This window comes from Dromiciops gliroides, chromosome 2 (genome assembly GCF_019393635.1).
Source record: "Dromiciops gliroides isolate mDroGli1 chromosome 2, mDroGli1.pri, whole genome shotgun sequence".
NCBI classification, from domain to species: Eukaryota; Metazoa; Chordata; class Mammalia; order Microbiotheria; family Microbiotheriidae; genus Dromiciops; species Dromiciops gliroides.
Window position 1 is genome coordinate 657150730 of NC_057862.1, and position 17398 is coordinate 657168127.

The 17398-nt window shown below is 41.3% G+C and overlaps 2 protein-coding genes across 8 annotated transcripts in view; one reads left to right on the forward strand and one right to left on the reverse strand.

Moving 5' to 3' along the window:
- IL34 (interleukin 34) overlaps positions 1–17398 on the forward strand; it is a 64250-nt gene that overhangs the window by 29449 nt on the left and 17403 nt on the right. For 5 of the 7 annotated variants that reach the window (XM_043985879.1, XM_043985881.1, XM_043985877.1 and 2 more), the window contains 2 exons: positions 9287–9754; positions 17124–17245. In XM_043985879.1, the coding sequence (XP_043841814.1) occupies positions 9727–9754; positions 17124–17245 (150 nt within the window). In that variant the 5' untranslated portion in view covers positions 9287–9726. The remainder of the gene's footprint in view (positions 1–9286; positions 9755–17123; positions 17246–17398) is intronic. The other 2 variants (XM_043985880.1, XM_043985883.1) reach the window with 1 other exon arrangement.
- On the reverse strand, positions 1284–1622 carry LOC122741958 (60S ribosomal protein L37a-like). The gene has a single exon (XM_043985885.1). The coding sequence runs from the start codon at positions 1620–1622 to the stop codon at positions 1344–1346; it is 279 nt and encodes a 92-aa protein (XP_043841820.1). The 3' UTR covers positions 1284–1343.

Consider the following 17398-nt stretch of genomic DNA (forward strand, 5'->3'; position numbering starts at 1 on the left):
TCAGCAAAACTAACCAATGCATCAATTGTCTGATAGTACATGCATGGGATCTTTTATAGCCATACTAATGCCATCTCTGTAAAGTAGGGGGTGAGGAGCATTTTCTTCCTTTCTTCTTTGAGGCCATGCAGGGTCATTATAATTGCACAACCTTCAGTTTCAAGGATTTGTTTTGTTATTGTTCTTTCTGTTTACATTGTTGTCATAGTGAATAGTATTTTCCTGGCTCTGCTTATTTTACTCAACTTATTGATATATGTCTTCCCATGCTTTTCTAAATTTTTATATTCATTTATTTCTTAGAAGATAATAATCTTCCATTAAATCCATGTTACTCAGTTTGGTTAAGTCATTTGCCAGTTGGTAGGAATCTACTTTGTTTTCAATTCTTTGCTACCACGAAAAATGATGTTGTGAATAGTTTGAGGGTACAAGGGACTTTTATTTCTGTCTTTAACCTTTTGAGGAAATAAACCTGGCAATAAAATGTATATCTTCATCAATTGGTATAGATAGTTTAGTCACCTTAGCATAATTCCAAATTGCTTTCCTGACTGGTCAGATCAATTCACAGGTCCACCAACAGTGTATTAGAATGCTTATTTTGATGCAACTCCTCTAACATTGACTGTTAACCACCTTTTGCCTTTTTTTTGGCCAATTTGCTGGGGGTGAGGTATAACCTCAGAGCTTTGATTGTTATTGCTTTTATTATTAGCAATTTGGAATGGTCTTTCAAATTGTTAATAGTTTGCAAATTCTCTTTTGAGAATTGTTCATATCCTTTGGCCCTTGGTTGTGGTCTTATATATTTATGTTAGTTCCTTATATATTTTGGATAGCAGCTCCTTATCAGAAATATTTGCTGAAGAGAATTTTTCCTGAATCAACTCCTTCCTTTCTTAGTCTAGTTGCATTGATTTTGTTAGTGCAAAAACTTTCATTTCATTCATTTTAAAGATGTCTCTTCAATTTATTATTTATTTAAAACATTTTTTCTTTTAAAATTTTGACTTCCAAATTCTCTCCCTCCTTTCCACCCCCTCTTCAATGCACTGAGAAAGTAAGCAATGTCTTATCAATTATACATGTGATATCATATAAAACATTTATATATTAACCATATTTTTAAAAAGCAAGACAAATAAAGTGAGAAAATTATGCTTTAATTTGCACTCAGTTCATCAGTTCTCTCTCTGGAGGTAGAGAGCATTTTTTCATCATGAGTTCTTTGAAATTGTCTTAGATATATATTTTTTTTAAACCAAAGTGATTTTTTTTAATTCCATAAATTAACCCATTTATTGTTGGACTATGGGCTACAGATATTTGATGGGGAGATTTTACTGGTCTTTCAATTCCTTCAGTCTTCTGATGGTAGATTTGACTGTAACTGCAGAGGTGGTATTGTAGGTCCATGCACCACCAGCTACTGTTTTCATACAGGATCCACAATGCCAGATACCCACAGCCCGTCTCTTCATTTTGGTCTTGCCACAGAAGGAGCAGGTATACTTGGCATGCTGGCTAATTTCAATTTTCTTCACCATTTTTCTGAGGGATGCACTATAACATGTTCCATATTTACCAACAATTCTGACCTTCTTGGTGCATTTAGCCATGTTGCCAATCGTGGGCCCGGAACTTGAAGAGGCTAATTTTTTTAAATTATAAAAGTATTTTATTATTTTCCAGTTGCATGTAGAGATAGTTTTCAATATTTGTTTTTATAAGATTTCTAGTTTCAAATTTTTCTCCCTCCCGCCCCTCCTTCCCTCCTCCCCAAGACAGCAAGTAATCTGATATAGATCATTTATTGATCAGAGTAGCCAAATTTTTTATAGTTGGTTATCATTACAACATTGATTTTATTGTATAAATTGATCTCCTGGCACTTCTCACTTCACTTTGCATTAGTTCATATAGGTCTTGCAATGTTTTTCTGAAATCACCTCACCTATTTACCACAGCACAATAGTACTGTGACAATCATATGTCACAACTTGTTCAGCCACTGCCCAATTTATGAGCATTCCCTCAATGTTCTCAATTACCAGAAAACAAGCCATTAGATTGAACCATACTATTTTCACTTTGTTTTTATTTTTATTTTTCTTTCTTGGGGTTTTTTCATTTTGTTCTGATTCTTCTTTCACAACATGACTTATTTAGAAATATGTTTAACATGATTGTACATATATAACCTATGTGGAAATTTATTTTGATTTGGGGACCCTACCTTTAGGCTGAGATTAGAAAGCCTTAGGCCCTTAGGGTCTCTTCCTTTCCTCCTCAGCTTCAGCTGAGTCAAAAAGCCCGGTGGGCTGTATAAGATGCCAGGTCAGACATCTTGGGGGGAAAAAGCCCCAGCTCTCTCCGACCTGAGCAGAGGGATCCGAGAGATACTGGGCTTGTCCAGGCTGGGCTCTGGTGAGGCACGTGATGCTGGAGCATCCCCCCAGCCCCAGCTGCAGCCCTGACTGGCAGATTAGCTTGGTCTGTGGGGGCACAGAAAGCCCTGAGATTTGAGTGGAAATAAAAAAGGTATATATAGACCTGGGAATGAGACAGCAGGGGCTTCAGTTGGATGGGGAGCAGATGAGAGAGGCAGAGAAGAGGTCAGGAGGCAGTTGACAAGATTAGAAAGGTTGGAGCGGGGCAGACTAGAGACAGGGCTACAAGGACGCAGGAGAAGACGAGAAGGACTAGGAGCAGAGAAAAGAGAGGCCGAAGGGCAGACTGACGGAGCAGACAGACAGAAGGTCGGTGAGAGAGAAACACAGGGGTTCAGCGGTGGCAGTTAGGAGAGGAAAGTTAGAAGCAGGGGGATTTACAAAGTGAAAGGGGCTCGGAGTTAGAATAAAGGACCTGAGTGCCCCGAGACGGCTAAGGCCCTTATTTGTATTGAAAAAGGTTACAGGTCTTATTACAAACCAGGGAAAGTGAGTGCCCTGAGGAAAGAGAAGGCTAAGGGGGCAGCTAGGTGGCGCAGTGGATAGAGCACCGGCCCTGGAGTCAGGAGTACCTGAGTTCAAATCCAGCCTCAGACACTTAACACTTACTAGCTGTGTGACCCTGGGCAAGTCACTTAATCCCAGTTGCCTCACTAAAAAAAAAAAAAAAAAAAAAAAGAGAAGGCTAAGGCCCTTATTGTATTAAAAAGAAGCTTGAAGCACAGCAGGTGGGAAAGAGATGCAGTGGAAAGAGACCGCAGGAAAGCAGTCAGGTTGTACATTTTATTTCCCTGTATTCTTAACTTTAAATAGTATCTCATAAATAAACTCTACTTTGATTATTTAGATAAGAACCTTCTTAATATTTTGCTTATCAATTTGGGAGTAGAGCAGTGTGGTGGAACTTTATAAACAGCCCATATTAAATTAAACGCAGTCAGATAACCAAATAAATAGTCAAAAGTCCCCAGATTAGTCCTCCACTCAGAAAGATTAGTCCTCCAGTCAGCCTTAACCCCAAAATTAGCCCTAGTCATCAAAATATTTCTACATATTGAATGGCGACCACGGCAGGACTTACAGCCCAGTTATAATTTTTCTAGACTTATAATTTTTCATATAGTTATAAATTTTCATAAATCCAGTTGTATATTTTTCAGATTAGACCAGATTATTAATAATTAATTTTTTACACCTATATCAGATTTCTTGTCATCTTGGGGAAAGGGGAGTTAAAGGAGGGAAGGAGAAAAATTTGAAACTCAAAATCTTATAAAAATGAATATTGAAAACTATCTTTACATATAACTGGAAAAAAATACTATTAATATTGAAAAAAACCAAGCTGCTATAAATATTTTTGTACATATAGATCCTTGTCTTTTTTCTTTTATCTCTTTGGAGATATACCTAGTAGTGGTATTGCTGGGCCAAAGGATATGCACAGTTTTATAGCCTTTTGGGCCTAGTTCTTCCAAATTGTTTTCCAGAATGATTGGACTAGTTCACAACTCTACCAATAGTTCATTAGCATACCTATTTTCCCACATACCCTCCAGCATTTGTCATTTCTGATAGGTGTGAGGTAGTACTTCAGAGTTGTTTTAATTTACCTTTCTCTAATCAATGGTGATTTAGAACATTTTTTCATATGACCATAGATAACATTGTTTTCTTCTTCTGAAAACTGCTTCTTTGACTATTTATCAATTGGCAAATGGCACTTATTTTTATAAATTTTACTCAGTTCTATATTCAGTATATATTTGAGAAATGAAGCCTTTATCAGAAAAAGTTGCTGTAAATTTTTAAAAAGTACTTCATTATTTATAGTACCGTTTTAGCAAAATGTAGTTTCCCTGATTATGTCTTTTAATTAGATTTATTTCTGCTTTTGCTTTGTCTGAGATCATGATTGCTACACGTGCCTTTTTTTTTTTTAGTTCAGCTGAAACATTCAGCACCAGCCCTTTATTTTAATTTTCTGTTTGTCTTTCTATTTCAAGTGTGTCCCTTGTAAACAACATATTGTTGGATTCTGGTTTCTAATCCATTTTGCTATCTGCTTCTGTTTTATGGGTGAGCTTATCCCATTCACATTCACAGTTATGATCACTAACTCTGTATTTTCCTCCATAACATCTTTTTCTGTTTCTTCTTTTTTCCAATTTCTATTTTTATTCTATCCCTCCTCAAAAGGATTTTGTTTTTAACTATTGTCTCCCTAAATCTATCTTCCTATTTATCATTCTCACTCTCCTTTCTCTTATCCCCTTTTCCTCATAATTGACTCATATCTATGCCCTCTGTCTATATAAGCTCCTTTTAACTGCCCTAATGATAAAGTTTTTAAGAGTTATGTGTATCATCTTCCCATATAGCAATGTAAACAGTTTAACTTTATTGAAACCCTTATGTTTATTCTTTCATGTTTACCTTTCTGGGCTTTTCTTGAGTCTCATATTTGGATGTTAAATTTTCTATTCAGATCTCTCTGGTCTTTTCATCAGGAATGCTTGAAAATTCTCTATTTTATGAAATATCCAGTTTCCCCTGAGGGATTATACTCAGTTTTGTTTGGTAGCTGATTCTTGGTTGTAATCCTTAATCCTTTGCCTTCCCGAATATCATATTCTAAGCCTTCTGCTCCTTTAATGTAGAAGCTGCTAAATCTTGTGTGATCCTGGTGGGACTCCATGATATTTGAATTGTTTCTTTCTGGCTGCTTAAACTATTATTTTCTCTTTGTTCTGGGAGCTCAGGAATTTGGCTATTATATTGTTGGGAGTTTTCATTTTGGAGTCTTTTTTAGGAGGTAATTGGTAGATTCTTTCGATTCTTGTTTTATTCTCTGGATAGGGCTGTTTTCCTTGATAATTTCTTGAAATGTGATGTTTAGGCTCTTTCTTTGATCATGGCTTTTTCAAGTAGTTCAGTAATTCTTAAATTATCACTTCGTGATCCATTTTCCAGATAAGTTGTTTTTCAATAAGATATCTCATACTTCTAGTTTTTCATTCTTTTGACTTTGCTTTATTGTTTCTTGATGTCTCTTGGAGTCATGGGCTTCTAGTTGTCAATTCTAATTTTTAAGGAAATTGTTTTAGTGGGATTTTGTGCCTCTTTTTCTATTTGGAAAATTTTTGCTTTTTAAGGAGTTTTTTTCTTCAGTGAATTTTTGTGCCTCTTTTACCATTAGGCCAATTCTGTTTTTTAAAGTGTTATTTTCCTCAGTATTTTTGATGCCTTTTTTTTTTTTTTTACCAAGATGTTAATTCTCTTTACACAGTTTTCTTGCATCACTCTTATTTCTTTTCCCAATTTTTCCTCTACCACTCTTATCTTTTTTTGTAACTCTTCAAGGAATTCTTGTTGGACTTGGGTCTAATTGAACATTTTTCTTTGACGTTTTGTTTGTAGCTGTTTTCACATTATTATCTTCTGAGTTTATTATCTTCTGAGTTTAAGTCTTGGTCTTCCCTGCCACTGTAGTAACTTTCATGGTCAAATTATTTTTTTAGTTGTTTGCTCATTTTTCCAGAAAGAATATTTCTTGACTTTGAACTTTATGTTAAAGTTGGGCTCTGCACATCTTGGGGTAGGGAGGCATTGCCTGAAGCTTCAGGCTTTTTTGTGCTGCTGTTTTCAAAGCTAGTCCTGGGGGGTCTGCAAGTTTTTGGTGCTTCCAAGGTGATGTGATTTTGGGAGAGGTATAGTAACTGCTTTCCTGGTATGCATTCTGGTCTTTACTCTAGAATGGCCCCTGGTCCCCTGCAGCCACAAGCTCTGGCATTCCCTTTGCCTTGGAACTGTGACCAGGGACCCTGCTCCCTTGTGACTGACCCCGAGTGCTCCTTTCTGCCCTGGAACTGTGACTCAGAACTGTGTATGGGCAATAGAGTTGCCAATCAGTGCCAATTGAACGCAGCGACAGCAAAGGGTTCCCTGTAACCTTTTTATGACCAGCTGTCCAATCCCCTTATTGTGTCTGGGCTTGAAAGCTGCTGCTGCTCCTTCTGTGCCTACTGCCATGGTGTGTGAGCTCCAGGTAAATGTCATAAACTTCTCCTGCCAACCTCCTAAGTTTTCTTAGGCTGGAAAAATGTCTTACCATGACCTTTTGTTGGCTCTGCTGCTCCAAAATTCTATTTGAGATATTATTTTAAAGTTGTTTGGAGAGGAATGTTGGGAGAGTTCAGCTGGGTTGCCTCTAATCTGTCATCTTTGCAAAAGCTTTTCCATTCCATATAATTGAAGTTACTTGTTTTATTATATTTTGTGATTGTCTCTGTCCATTGTTAGCTTTCTAGTCACAGCTGTCAAAGGTACCTCAGTGGGTTCTTTTCTTATTTGTTTCATGGAATGACCTCTAATGTTAAGGTCATGTGTCTAATTTAAGCTTTTTGCAATATATGATATAAGGTGTTGGTCCAAATCTAATTTTGGGCAAATATCTTCTTATTAGCCCTCATTAGGTTCACTCTGTATCTTACTTGGGTGGCGAAGTAGATAGAATGGATAGACCTGAACTCCTCTTCCTTGGTTCAAATCTGGCCTCAAACCCTTACTAGCTGTGTGACCCTGGGCAAATCACTTCTCCCTGTTTGCCTCAGTTTCCTTATCTATAATTGAGCTGGAAAAGGAAATGGAAAATCGCTCCAATATCTTTACCAAGAAAACCCCAAATGGGGTCATGACATGACTGAAAAATGACTTAATATCTCTGACTTAGGACCTTAGAGGTCATTGAATTGAACCCTCTCATTTTTTAAAAGTATTTTATTATTTTTCTTTATTTTTTATTTTATTATTTTTCAGTTACATATAAGGATAGTTTTCAACATTTGTTTTAATAGGATTTTTGTTCCAAAATTTTCTCCCACTCTCCCTTTCCTCCCTCCTTCCCAAGACAGAAAGCAGTCTGATAAAGGTTATATACATGGGTCAGCTAGGTGGCACAGTGGATAGAGCACCAGCCCTGGAGTCAGGAGGACCTGAGTTCAAATCTAGCTTCAGACACTTAACACTTACTAGCTGTGTGACCCTGGGCAAGTCACTTAACCCCAATTGCCTCACCACAAACAAACAAACAAAAAATGTTATATGCATACAATCACATTAAACATATTTCTACATTAGTCATTTTGTGAAAGAAGAATCAGAGCACTAGGGAAAAACCTCAAAAAAGAAGGAAAAAAAAACCCAGTCCAAAAGTAGAAACAGTATTGTTCAATCTGCATTCATATCCACAGTTCTTTTTTCTGGATGTTGAGAACATTTTCTTTTTTTTCTTTTTTTTTGTTTTGTTTTGTTTTGTTTTGTTTTGCAGGGCAGTGAAGGTTAAGTGACTTGCCCAAGGTCACACAGCTAGTAAGTATAAAGTGTCTGAGGCCTATTTGAACTCAGGTCCTCCTGACTCCAGGGCTGGTGCTCTATACACTGTGCCACCTAGCTGCCCCGAGAACATTTTCTATCATGAGTTCTTTGAAACTGTTTTGTATCGTTGCACTGCTGAGAAGAGCCCAGTCTATCACCATTGTTCATCACACAATGTTGCTGTTGCTGTTACTGTATGCAATGTTCTCCTGTGAACCCCCTCATTTTAAGGAAGCTAAGTGAAATAGTAGATGTAGTGCTAGAGTTAGAATCAGGAAGACCAGAGTTCAAATCTTCCCTCATACACTAACTACCTGTGGGATCCTAGATAAATCACTTTAATTTCTTACTCTCAGTTTCCTCATCTGTAACATTGGGGATGATAACCTCACAGGATTGTTGGGAAGATCAAATGAGATTAGGTTAAAATAATTTACATACAAAGTGCTAATCAGTGCTCGGTATCATTATTATTATTATTTTTTTATAGATAAGGAAACTGAGACTGAGAGAAATCAAATCACTTGCCGAGGGTCACACACCTAACAAGTGTCTGAGGGTCTAAGGTCTTTCTGCCTCCAAGCCCAGCACTTTTTCCATGGGTCCACCTAGCCATCATTCATTCCTATATTCTATGCTATCGTCCAGAACAGTGGTTCTCAAAGTGTGGTCCAGGGCAACTTGATGCTGTTTCAGGGGCTCTGTGAAGTCAGAATGGTTTTCATAATAACACTAATTTCTAATTTAATTTCCAATATGGTAAACATCGATCATTATAACTTATGTTACCAAAGTTCTTCGGGAACTCATAATCATTTTTAAGGGTATAAAGGAATTCTAAGACCAAAAAGTTGGAAGACTGCTAGTCTCAAAACCCTACCCCATATTCTTAAGACGAGCTCCCTCTGGCTAATGCTCTTTATTTGATGTTCTTACTGACTCCAATTTCAGAAAGTGACACTTTCTAACCTTGTCCTCCAAACCTGGAGGGTGCAGCCCCCTCAGCAAAGACCTCCGATGTGGGGGCAGGGGGGCAGCCTGGGCTATCTCCTTGGTTTCTTCTTTCTTTACCTCTCCCCCAAGAGGTAGCTGGCATGACAATGCTTAGGCTGCTTGGCCCGGAGTCAGGAGGATCCATGTGTTCCAATTTAGTCTCAGATCCTTATTAGCTCTGTCACCCTGGTCAAGTCATTTAACTCTGTTTTCCTCAGTTCCCTGAATTGTTAAATGGGGATAATAACAGCATCTCCCCTTGCAAGGTTGTCGTAAGGATCAAATGAGAGATTTTTAGAGCATTTAGCACAGCGCTTGGCACATAAGGCCCCTTCCCCATCTTGTTACCTTCCCAGAGCACTTAGCTGTGTGCCCTGTAAACATCCGGTATTTAGTGAATATTGTTGCCTGACAGGCTGGCTGTTCTTATGTAATATGTTTCTTTCTTCTTTTCTCTTCCCCAGAACAGACTTAACGTTGAACGGGCTGTAAAAGGAGAAACCTAAAACCACCACTAGGTTTTGATTGGACTCTGGGAGGCTGGAGGGATCCCGTCTTCTCTCCTGGACCAGAACACCAGTTCTCCTGAAGCGATAGGATGTGCAGCTGAGGCCAAGGGCAGCCCACACAGATGAGGAGATCAGGGTAGAAGAAGTTCACAGCAGGCCTACGACGCTCCCCTTCCCCCCTTGCCTCTGCCCTCCTGACCTTGGTGGGGGCCGTTATCTGGCTTGTGCCCCTCTCTTGGTGGTCAGCAGGGGGTTCTCTCCTTGCCACTGTGGGAGCTTGGTGCCTGCCCATAAGGAGACTGTAGCCATGTAAGCTAAGTGCTTTTCTTCTTTGGCATTCTGGCCACTGGGGGGAGAGGCTGCCTTCGCTCACCGCCTGGACCCAGCTGACCAACATGCCCCGTGGTGGATACCTAAGTCTTTGTGAGTAGGATGGCCTGGGCCTGGAGCCAGTCAAAATTCTGGTTAAGCCAGGGGCCAGGGGTAACCATGGCACTCTGGTTTTTTTTTTAAACATATGTGGAGTTGAGACACTTAACCCTTGGCTCTGCCCTGCACAGCCTGTGTGCTCTCTGCGGGAGAACAGTCCTTGGCAGGAGCCTCATGTTTGTTGGTGGGGGGTGGAGAAAGGGTAGCACAGAGGGCCCAAGGTCTGGGGGTGGGGCAGTTCCTGGGATGATGCTTGGGGTTGGCTGGAAAGGATTCAGTGAGATCAGGAAGCAGCATCTGCCTTCTATTTGTAGCAGTGGAGAGAAAAATAAGGGAACGAGGTAGGCAGGGAAGGTATTTCTAGTCTCCCTGAGGGTTACTGGTTGAGGGTATCTCTTTTGAAAATGATTATCTAGGGCAGCTAGGTGGCGCAGTGGATAGAGCACCGGCCCTGGAGTCAGGAGGACCTGAGTTCAAATGTGACCTCAGACCCTTGACACTTACTAGCTGTGTGACCCCGGGCAAGTCATTTAATCCCAATTGCCTCACCAAAAAAAAAAAAAAAAAAAAAAAAAAGAAGAAAATGATCTAGCATTGCCCTACCCCTTACCTTTCTCAAATGCTCCTCCTCCTCTCCTCCTTCTCCTCCTTCTTCTTCCTCTTCTTCTTCCTCTTCTCTTCCTCCTCCTCCTCTTTCTTCTTCTTCCCATTGTTTCACAAAACCTTTGGGGGAAGGCGCAGGGTGTTGTGAAGATAGATATTCTGACATATTTAGGACATAGCACATTCTTCCTTTTCCTCTATGAAGGGGAGGACACAAATAGGATGTAGCAACCACGCCTGTATATATTGTTAGGAGTGAAAGCCATTTTTAGCTTAGGTGATAGATAATAAGTAGAATCACAATAATGATAGGAATAATCAAGAAGATTAACAACAGGGTATCCCATTTGTCCCAGGACTGTATCTAGTAGAACTCCACAGAGCGAGATGAGGAGAAGCAATACCAGTGATAATGGTCGTGACTGCTAACGTTCATATAGCTTTTAAACATCTGCAGAGTCTCTCAATACCTGGGCAGCAACACGTCGGGTGCAAAGAGATTTGGCATCCCATTTTAGTGAGAATCTCTTTCCTGAGTGCCAATGTGGGGTGGTGGATATAGCTTGGAGTCAGGAGCACTGGATTCTAGTGCAGCCTGTGGTATATATGGATTAGGAGGGCACTTAACCTCTCAGGGGTGCTCCCCACCCCAAAAAAAGAAAATTTCTTGAACTATAGGTTACAAATCAATTACCACTCAACCTAAGGGGAGGGTCTTTTTACAACAGGATTTCTCCTCATTGATGAGATTGTAGGTCTAGAACCCTTCCCCCTCCAAAAAAATCTTTTGCCTCCTACCTAGAATAGCAATACTGAATTCAGCTCCCTTTCCATTTTGTAAATCTGGATGCCTTTGGCCTGGGCAAAGGGGTTGGTGCCTGCAGTTTGACTTTACTTCATTTGGGGGTTGCATATGGAGCAGAAGGGCCCCCCAGGGCAGGGATGCTGAGAGGTCAGGATTGTAGAGAGCTGTCTCGCAGAAGATGTGGTTTATTGGACATGACTAGTGGTGGGGTCCAGCACCTTCAACATCAGCTTCTGGAGGGTTGGGGCTAGCCAGATAATGAGGCCAGGGTCTAGGGCAGTGGCCATCTGACCCATGACTCATCATTTCCCTCTTTATCTCTTTAGGGCCATGACCATATTGGGACAGACCCATAATTAACAATCATGTTTTCGGTACCTACCCAGTAGATCCACTGACATTTCAGTAGCCTCGAGGCAGCATTATGTGTCCAAAGGCCTGAGAGTGATGGGATATCTGCCCTAGTTTCTGGGAAATGTTCACATGTAGGTCATGGATCAATCAAGCCTGGTGCCCACTAGTGACTGGAACTCTGCAGGGTACTGGGCGGGGGGAGGAGATGGGGTGGAGACAGTCACAAGCAAGGCTGCTACTCTTTGTCCTCATATGTTGAGGAAAAGGGGGTCATTTGCTGAAATATTTCAGGCCAATGGATATACCTTCCCCCCAAAGTTCTCAAAATAACTTTAAAAGGTAGGATGGTGAAGTCAACAGATCAGTGTTTGACAGACTTTTAGAAAATAAAAAATTGGGGAAATAATTATTTAACAAATAAACTTGAGAAAATTGAGAGAATGGTAGGAAAAGGATTTGGATCCATACCATATATCCCACTGAATTCCCGCTGAATGAAGGACTTAAACATTTTAAAAAAAAAAAGCTTTGGAAAAAATAGAATGAATTTATTTATCCCAGTTTTAAGGGGAGTTGATATTTTTCTGTCCTTGATTACATTAAAATTAGACTTTTCTGGATAATAAGCCAATATATTCAAGAGCAAAATGGTGGATAAGGAAAATAAGAGAGATTGAAAAATTGACATCTAAAATTAAGAGCATTGGGGCAGCTAGGGGGCGCAGTGGATAAAGCACCGGCCCCGGATTCAGGAGAACCTGAGTTCAAATCCGGCCTCAGACACTTGACACTTACTCGTGTGACTCTGGGCAAGTCACTTAACCCTCATTCACCTGCAAAAAAAGAAAAAATAAACCCACAAAACAAACAAAAAACAAAATAAAATTAAGAGCAGTAAATGATTCTGTGCCTCAGGGCATAGGGAGACTATGGATCAAGGGAAAGGCAGGAAGGATTGGGAGACCTGTCTGACCATGACTCGAGATATGGAGAAATGAGTCCAGTATAAAATTTTTATCAGTGAATAATCAATTGGGCCCCATAGTCTAAGTTCTGGACTCTGTGATATGAATGAGTAAAGCATTCATTAAATACTTTTTCAGGCACTGAAGATGCCGATAGAAAAGCAAGACAGGCAGTCCCTACTCACAAGGAACTAGCATTCTTATGGGGGAAGACAACACATGAAGAAAGTTTCAGCTGCAAGTCAGGTGGGGAGGTCCCATGACATAGATATAGGAGTTCAGAGAAGGGACAGATCCGCGTGGGCTTGAGGAGAGTCACAAGATCATTAGAAGAAGTAGGAGAGACTGTAGCGATCCTCTCTTTGGGCCTTTAGTTAGATTAGGGAGCACTGCCCAGTGGAGAGTGCTCTGGTCTTGGAGGCTCCGAGTTGTGGGTTTGCATCTTGTCTGACACTTACTAGCTCTGTGATGTGAGCATGTCATTTAGCTTCTCCGACCCTGTTTCCTCAACTGCAAAATGGAGATCACGGTAATACTCAGTCTACAGGGTTATTGTGAAAAGATGTCAGCCAGTATTGTTACGTAGGAGGAAACTGAGGCCCAGAGAGGTGAAGTAACTTGCTAATGAGCTAGTGGCAGAGATGGGACTGGACCCTTGGGTCTCCTGACTCCAGATCCAAAGCTCTGACTCTTGGTTGCCTAGTCAAATTGTACCCATTCTCCAAGGTCCCTCTCAAGTAGAGGCTTCTCCCAGAAGCCTCCTCTGATAAGTCTAGGACATATCCCTTTGTATTCTGGCCCTTTCCAACCATTCCAGTCTTCTTCTGCTTTACTTCCTTTCACTCATCTGCAATCCAGAGACACCGGCTTCTTTGCTCTTCCTCGAACCCAACCCTCCATCTCCCGACATTGGCTGTCCCCTCCTCTGCCTTGATCTCTCTCCCTCCTCATCGCCATCTCTCAGCCTCCCTGGTTTTCCTCCAGTCCCACCTAAAATCCCACCTTCTACAAGAAGCCTTTCCCTGCTTCTCCTTCTGTGTAGCTTGTTTGCCCATTGTCTCCCCCTTAGACTGTGAGCTCCTCGAGGGTGGGAATTTTTTTTTTTTCCTTTCTTTGACTCCCCAGTGCTCAGCACAGAGCCTGGCACATAGTAGGTGCTCACTAAATGCTTGTCGACTGACTGTCTGGGAAAGTGTATGGGAAAAAGCAGATTCATATCCCTCTCTTGGCAGTGAGGGTTGGGCTGAGGGAGCCAGCCAGCTGTTTCCGTTCAGTTTGGAAAGGATCTTTCAGAAGGGCTTCAGAAAAGCTTGGTAAGTCCACAGACCTCCCACTTAATGCTGGAAGCCTTTCTTGGACTCATAATGACCCCCAGTGGTAAAACTTGAGAAGTTCTCAGGGTTGGGCAGACTACACTTTGGAGAGGAAAAACAAAACCCAAACCCCAACCAAAACCATTTGCAGTGTGATAGAGTAAAGTGTTGGACTTGAAGTCAGGAAGAGCTGAGTTCAAATCCTCCTTTAAACATTAACCAGCTACATGACTCTGGGCAAGTTATGATTTAACAGTTGTCAGCCTCACCTTCCTCATCTCTAAAATGGGGATAATAGTACTGTTTTTCATGGGATTGCAAAGGTCAAATGACATGATAGATGTAAAGCACTTTGTGAACCTTAAAATGCTATATAAATGCTAGCTGTTGTTTTTAATTAGGAGATTGGAGAAGAAGGGGGTGACAAGTCACTGTCCTTATAGTAATGAGTCTCATTGGCGTGGAATTTTAAAAGGGCCAGTTCTTTTTTTGTTTTGTTTTTGCAAGGCAATTGGGGTTAAGTGACTTGCCCAGGGTCACACAGCTAGTAATTGTCAAATGTCTCAGGCCCAATTTAAACTTGGGTCCTACGGACTTCATGGCCAGTGCTCTATCCAATACGCCAAAGGGCCAGTTCTGATATCTCATAGGATTTTTCATTCTAAGTGTCCTCCAAGGTATTAATTTTCATAATTCATTCAACAAGCATTGATTCTGCACTCCCTATATGCCAGGTATTGTGTTAGGTGATGGGAATACAAAGACAAAAATGAAACAGGTCCTGCCCTCAGAGAACTTATACTCTGTTGGAGGAAAACAATATGTACACAGATAAATAAATTCAAAATATCTGTCAAATCAATCCAGAGTAATTGCAGAGAGTTTGCAGGGATGGATAGTGAGGGCTAGTGGCACAGGGCTCACTATGGATGACTCAGAGGTGAGGAGAAGGGGCCTCCAAACCCTATATCTAGGGAGGGTGGTTGCTATCAACTGGAAGGGATTCGGAACTCAATGGGGCAGAGGTGGCAAAGAGTAAGCTCTGGTGGCAGATAAAGGGAGAAAAGTCTCCTAGAAGGAAGATACTGATAAATACTGGCGAACTTGGGGGGTGAAGCTGGGGTGGAAATCTGGGTATAGAAATAGAAATAAGGTCCTAGAAATGACACAAGATGAAAGGTAGGGATTGACCTACACATAGGTGTTTGGGTTTGGTGGTTGTAGTTGTGTTCAACTCTTCATGACCCTCCTTGGTGTTTTCTTGGCAAAGATACTGGAGTGGTTTGCCATATCCTCCAGCTCATTTAACAGATGAGGAACTAAGTTAAATAAGGTTAAGTGACTCATCCAGGGTCACACAGCCACTAAGTGTCTGAGGCCAGATTTGAACTCGGGAAGATGAATCTCTACAAATATTATCTCATTTGATTCTCACAACAACTCTTTGAGAAAGGGTGCTATTATTCTCTCTATTTTAGAGTTGAGGAAACTAAGGCAAACAGAAGTTCAGTGACTTACCCAGGATCACATAGCTAGGAAGTATCTGAGGCCAATTTGAACTCAGGTCTTCCTGACTCCAGGCCCAGTGCTCTATCCACTGCACTACCCAGATACCCCCAATGTAGGTAGAGTGCTCTGTCCCAAAGTTTCTTAATCTGTGGGTCTCAACCCCATATGGGGTCACCTAACTGAAGGGAGAAGTCATGAAAAATTTGGCAGCAGTATGTAGATATATTTTATACACCTGTATACCTAGGGTTGCATAAAAGTTTCTTGGGCGAAAAGGGGTCATGAGTGGAAAAAGTTTAAGAAGCCCTGCTCTATCCACTGTGCTACCTAGCTGCCCTAGGTGAGATGGATTACTTGAGTGATGATATGAAAAGCACTGGATATGACCCCTTCCCTCATCCCACACTGACCTGTTCTGGTGCTGAAAATTCTACCATTAGATTCATTCCTTTGAGCTTTCTAACCAGCCCCCCCCCCCATTAAAATACATTTATTGGTAAGAAGCCATTATTTGCTGACATCTTAGTGGGAGATTTATACATTAGGCCACTGGGGACAGGGAATAACAGGAATGGATATAAACAGGATTCCTGTAGCCATAGACAGACTTTCCCCCATTTTGCTGAGGACCAGGCCTGCTAAGAGGTCCCTTAGAGTATCTGAGCTCCAGCTTTGGGAAAACTTAGGCCTCAGAGATTCTTCTCACAGGTTTTTTTAGATGGAAAATGAGCCACAGAACACAGAAAGAATTCACCATGGGTAAGCCATGGGTAATGAGGTCATTGGGAAGACTAGAGCTAGACCTGCCTTCTGCCAGCTCCCACCTTGCCCAGCCTTGGAAAGTGATCACACAGTCCAGCCTGGAGGCAACGTTATTCAGAGTCTGGTCCTAGGAAGAGGTCTGTCCTGGCTCCTGTGCTGGGGTAAAGTAGAGGTGCCCCTGTGCTAATGAGAACAATAGAGATTGTCTTTAAAGAGTTTGTACCCTACAACCCTATAAGTTAAGAGTGGATGGGGAAGGAAGGCGGTGTAGACTGTAGGATGTCTACACAGTTGTGCCTCGTGTGATTTGCTTTGGTGGCCAGGAACAAGGCAAAGCCATTTTAGAGAAACAGACCCAGAGCTGTGGTCCAGAAACAGCTGACGGCCACCTTGATGAATGTCTGTGTCCCCAACACTTCAGCCATAGTGGCATATTCAGACCTGGGTTCAGATCCCACTCCTGATGCTTGCTAGATGGATGATAACAAACCAAGTCTTTTTACTCTCCTGGGTCTCAGTTTCTTTCCCTTTAAAGAAAAATGATAGTATTTGTCTAAATAATAGTATTTATCTACCTCATAGGATTAGTGGAAGCTCAAATAAGACAATGGGGAAGAAGGGAAGATGCATTTATAAAGCACCTACTATATGCTGGGCTCTGCAAAGTCCTCTACAAATATTCTCTCATTTGATTCTCACAACTGTGAGAAAGGTGCTGTTGTTTAAGGCAAACAGAGGTTCAGTGACTTACCCAGGATCACACAGATAGGAAATATCTGAGGCCGATTTGAACTGGAGTCTTTCTGATTCCAGGTCCAGTGCTCTATCCACTGTGTTACCCAGCTGTCTCCAATGTAGGTAGAGTGGCTAAATGTAAATTATTATCACCATCATTATTGTTATTATTAAACTCTCTGGTATTCTGGTTGACACTAGATTCCAGAGATGCCTCCCCTACAAGATTTTCTTCACTCCCAGAAGTGTCTGGAGGCAGAGCAGACGTTTGAGGGGACTAACCTTCCTCTGAGTGCCCTTGTGTTTGTGATTTGCAGATTTCTCTATTTTCCTTGCCCCTATCCTATGGAGTGAGGGCCTGGAGCCCCAGACCGAAGAGTGTGCCATTACAGGGAGCCTCCGAGAAAAGCTTCAGTACAAGAATCGGCTCCGGTATATGGTGAGTCTGTGGGGCCAACCTCCCAGGCACCAAGGGTCCTGACTTGACTGGGGTGACAGACTGTGATTTCTGGTTTTCATTCCATCTACTTGTACTCATCACCCTGAGCTGTGCATCTCTGCCTCTTCCTTCTAGCCATTCCAATATGGAGAA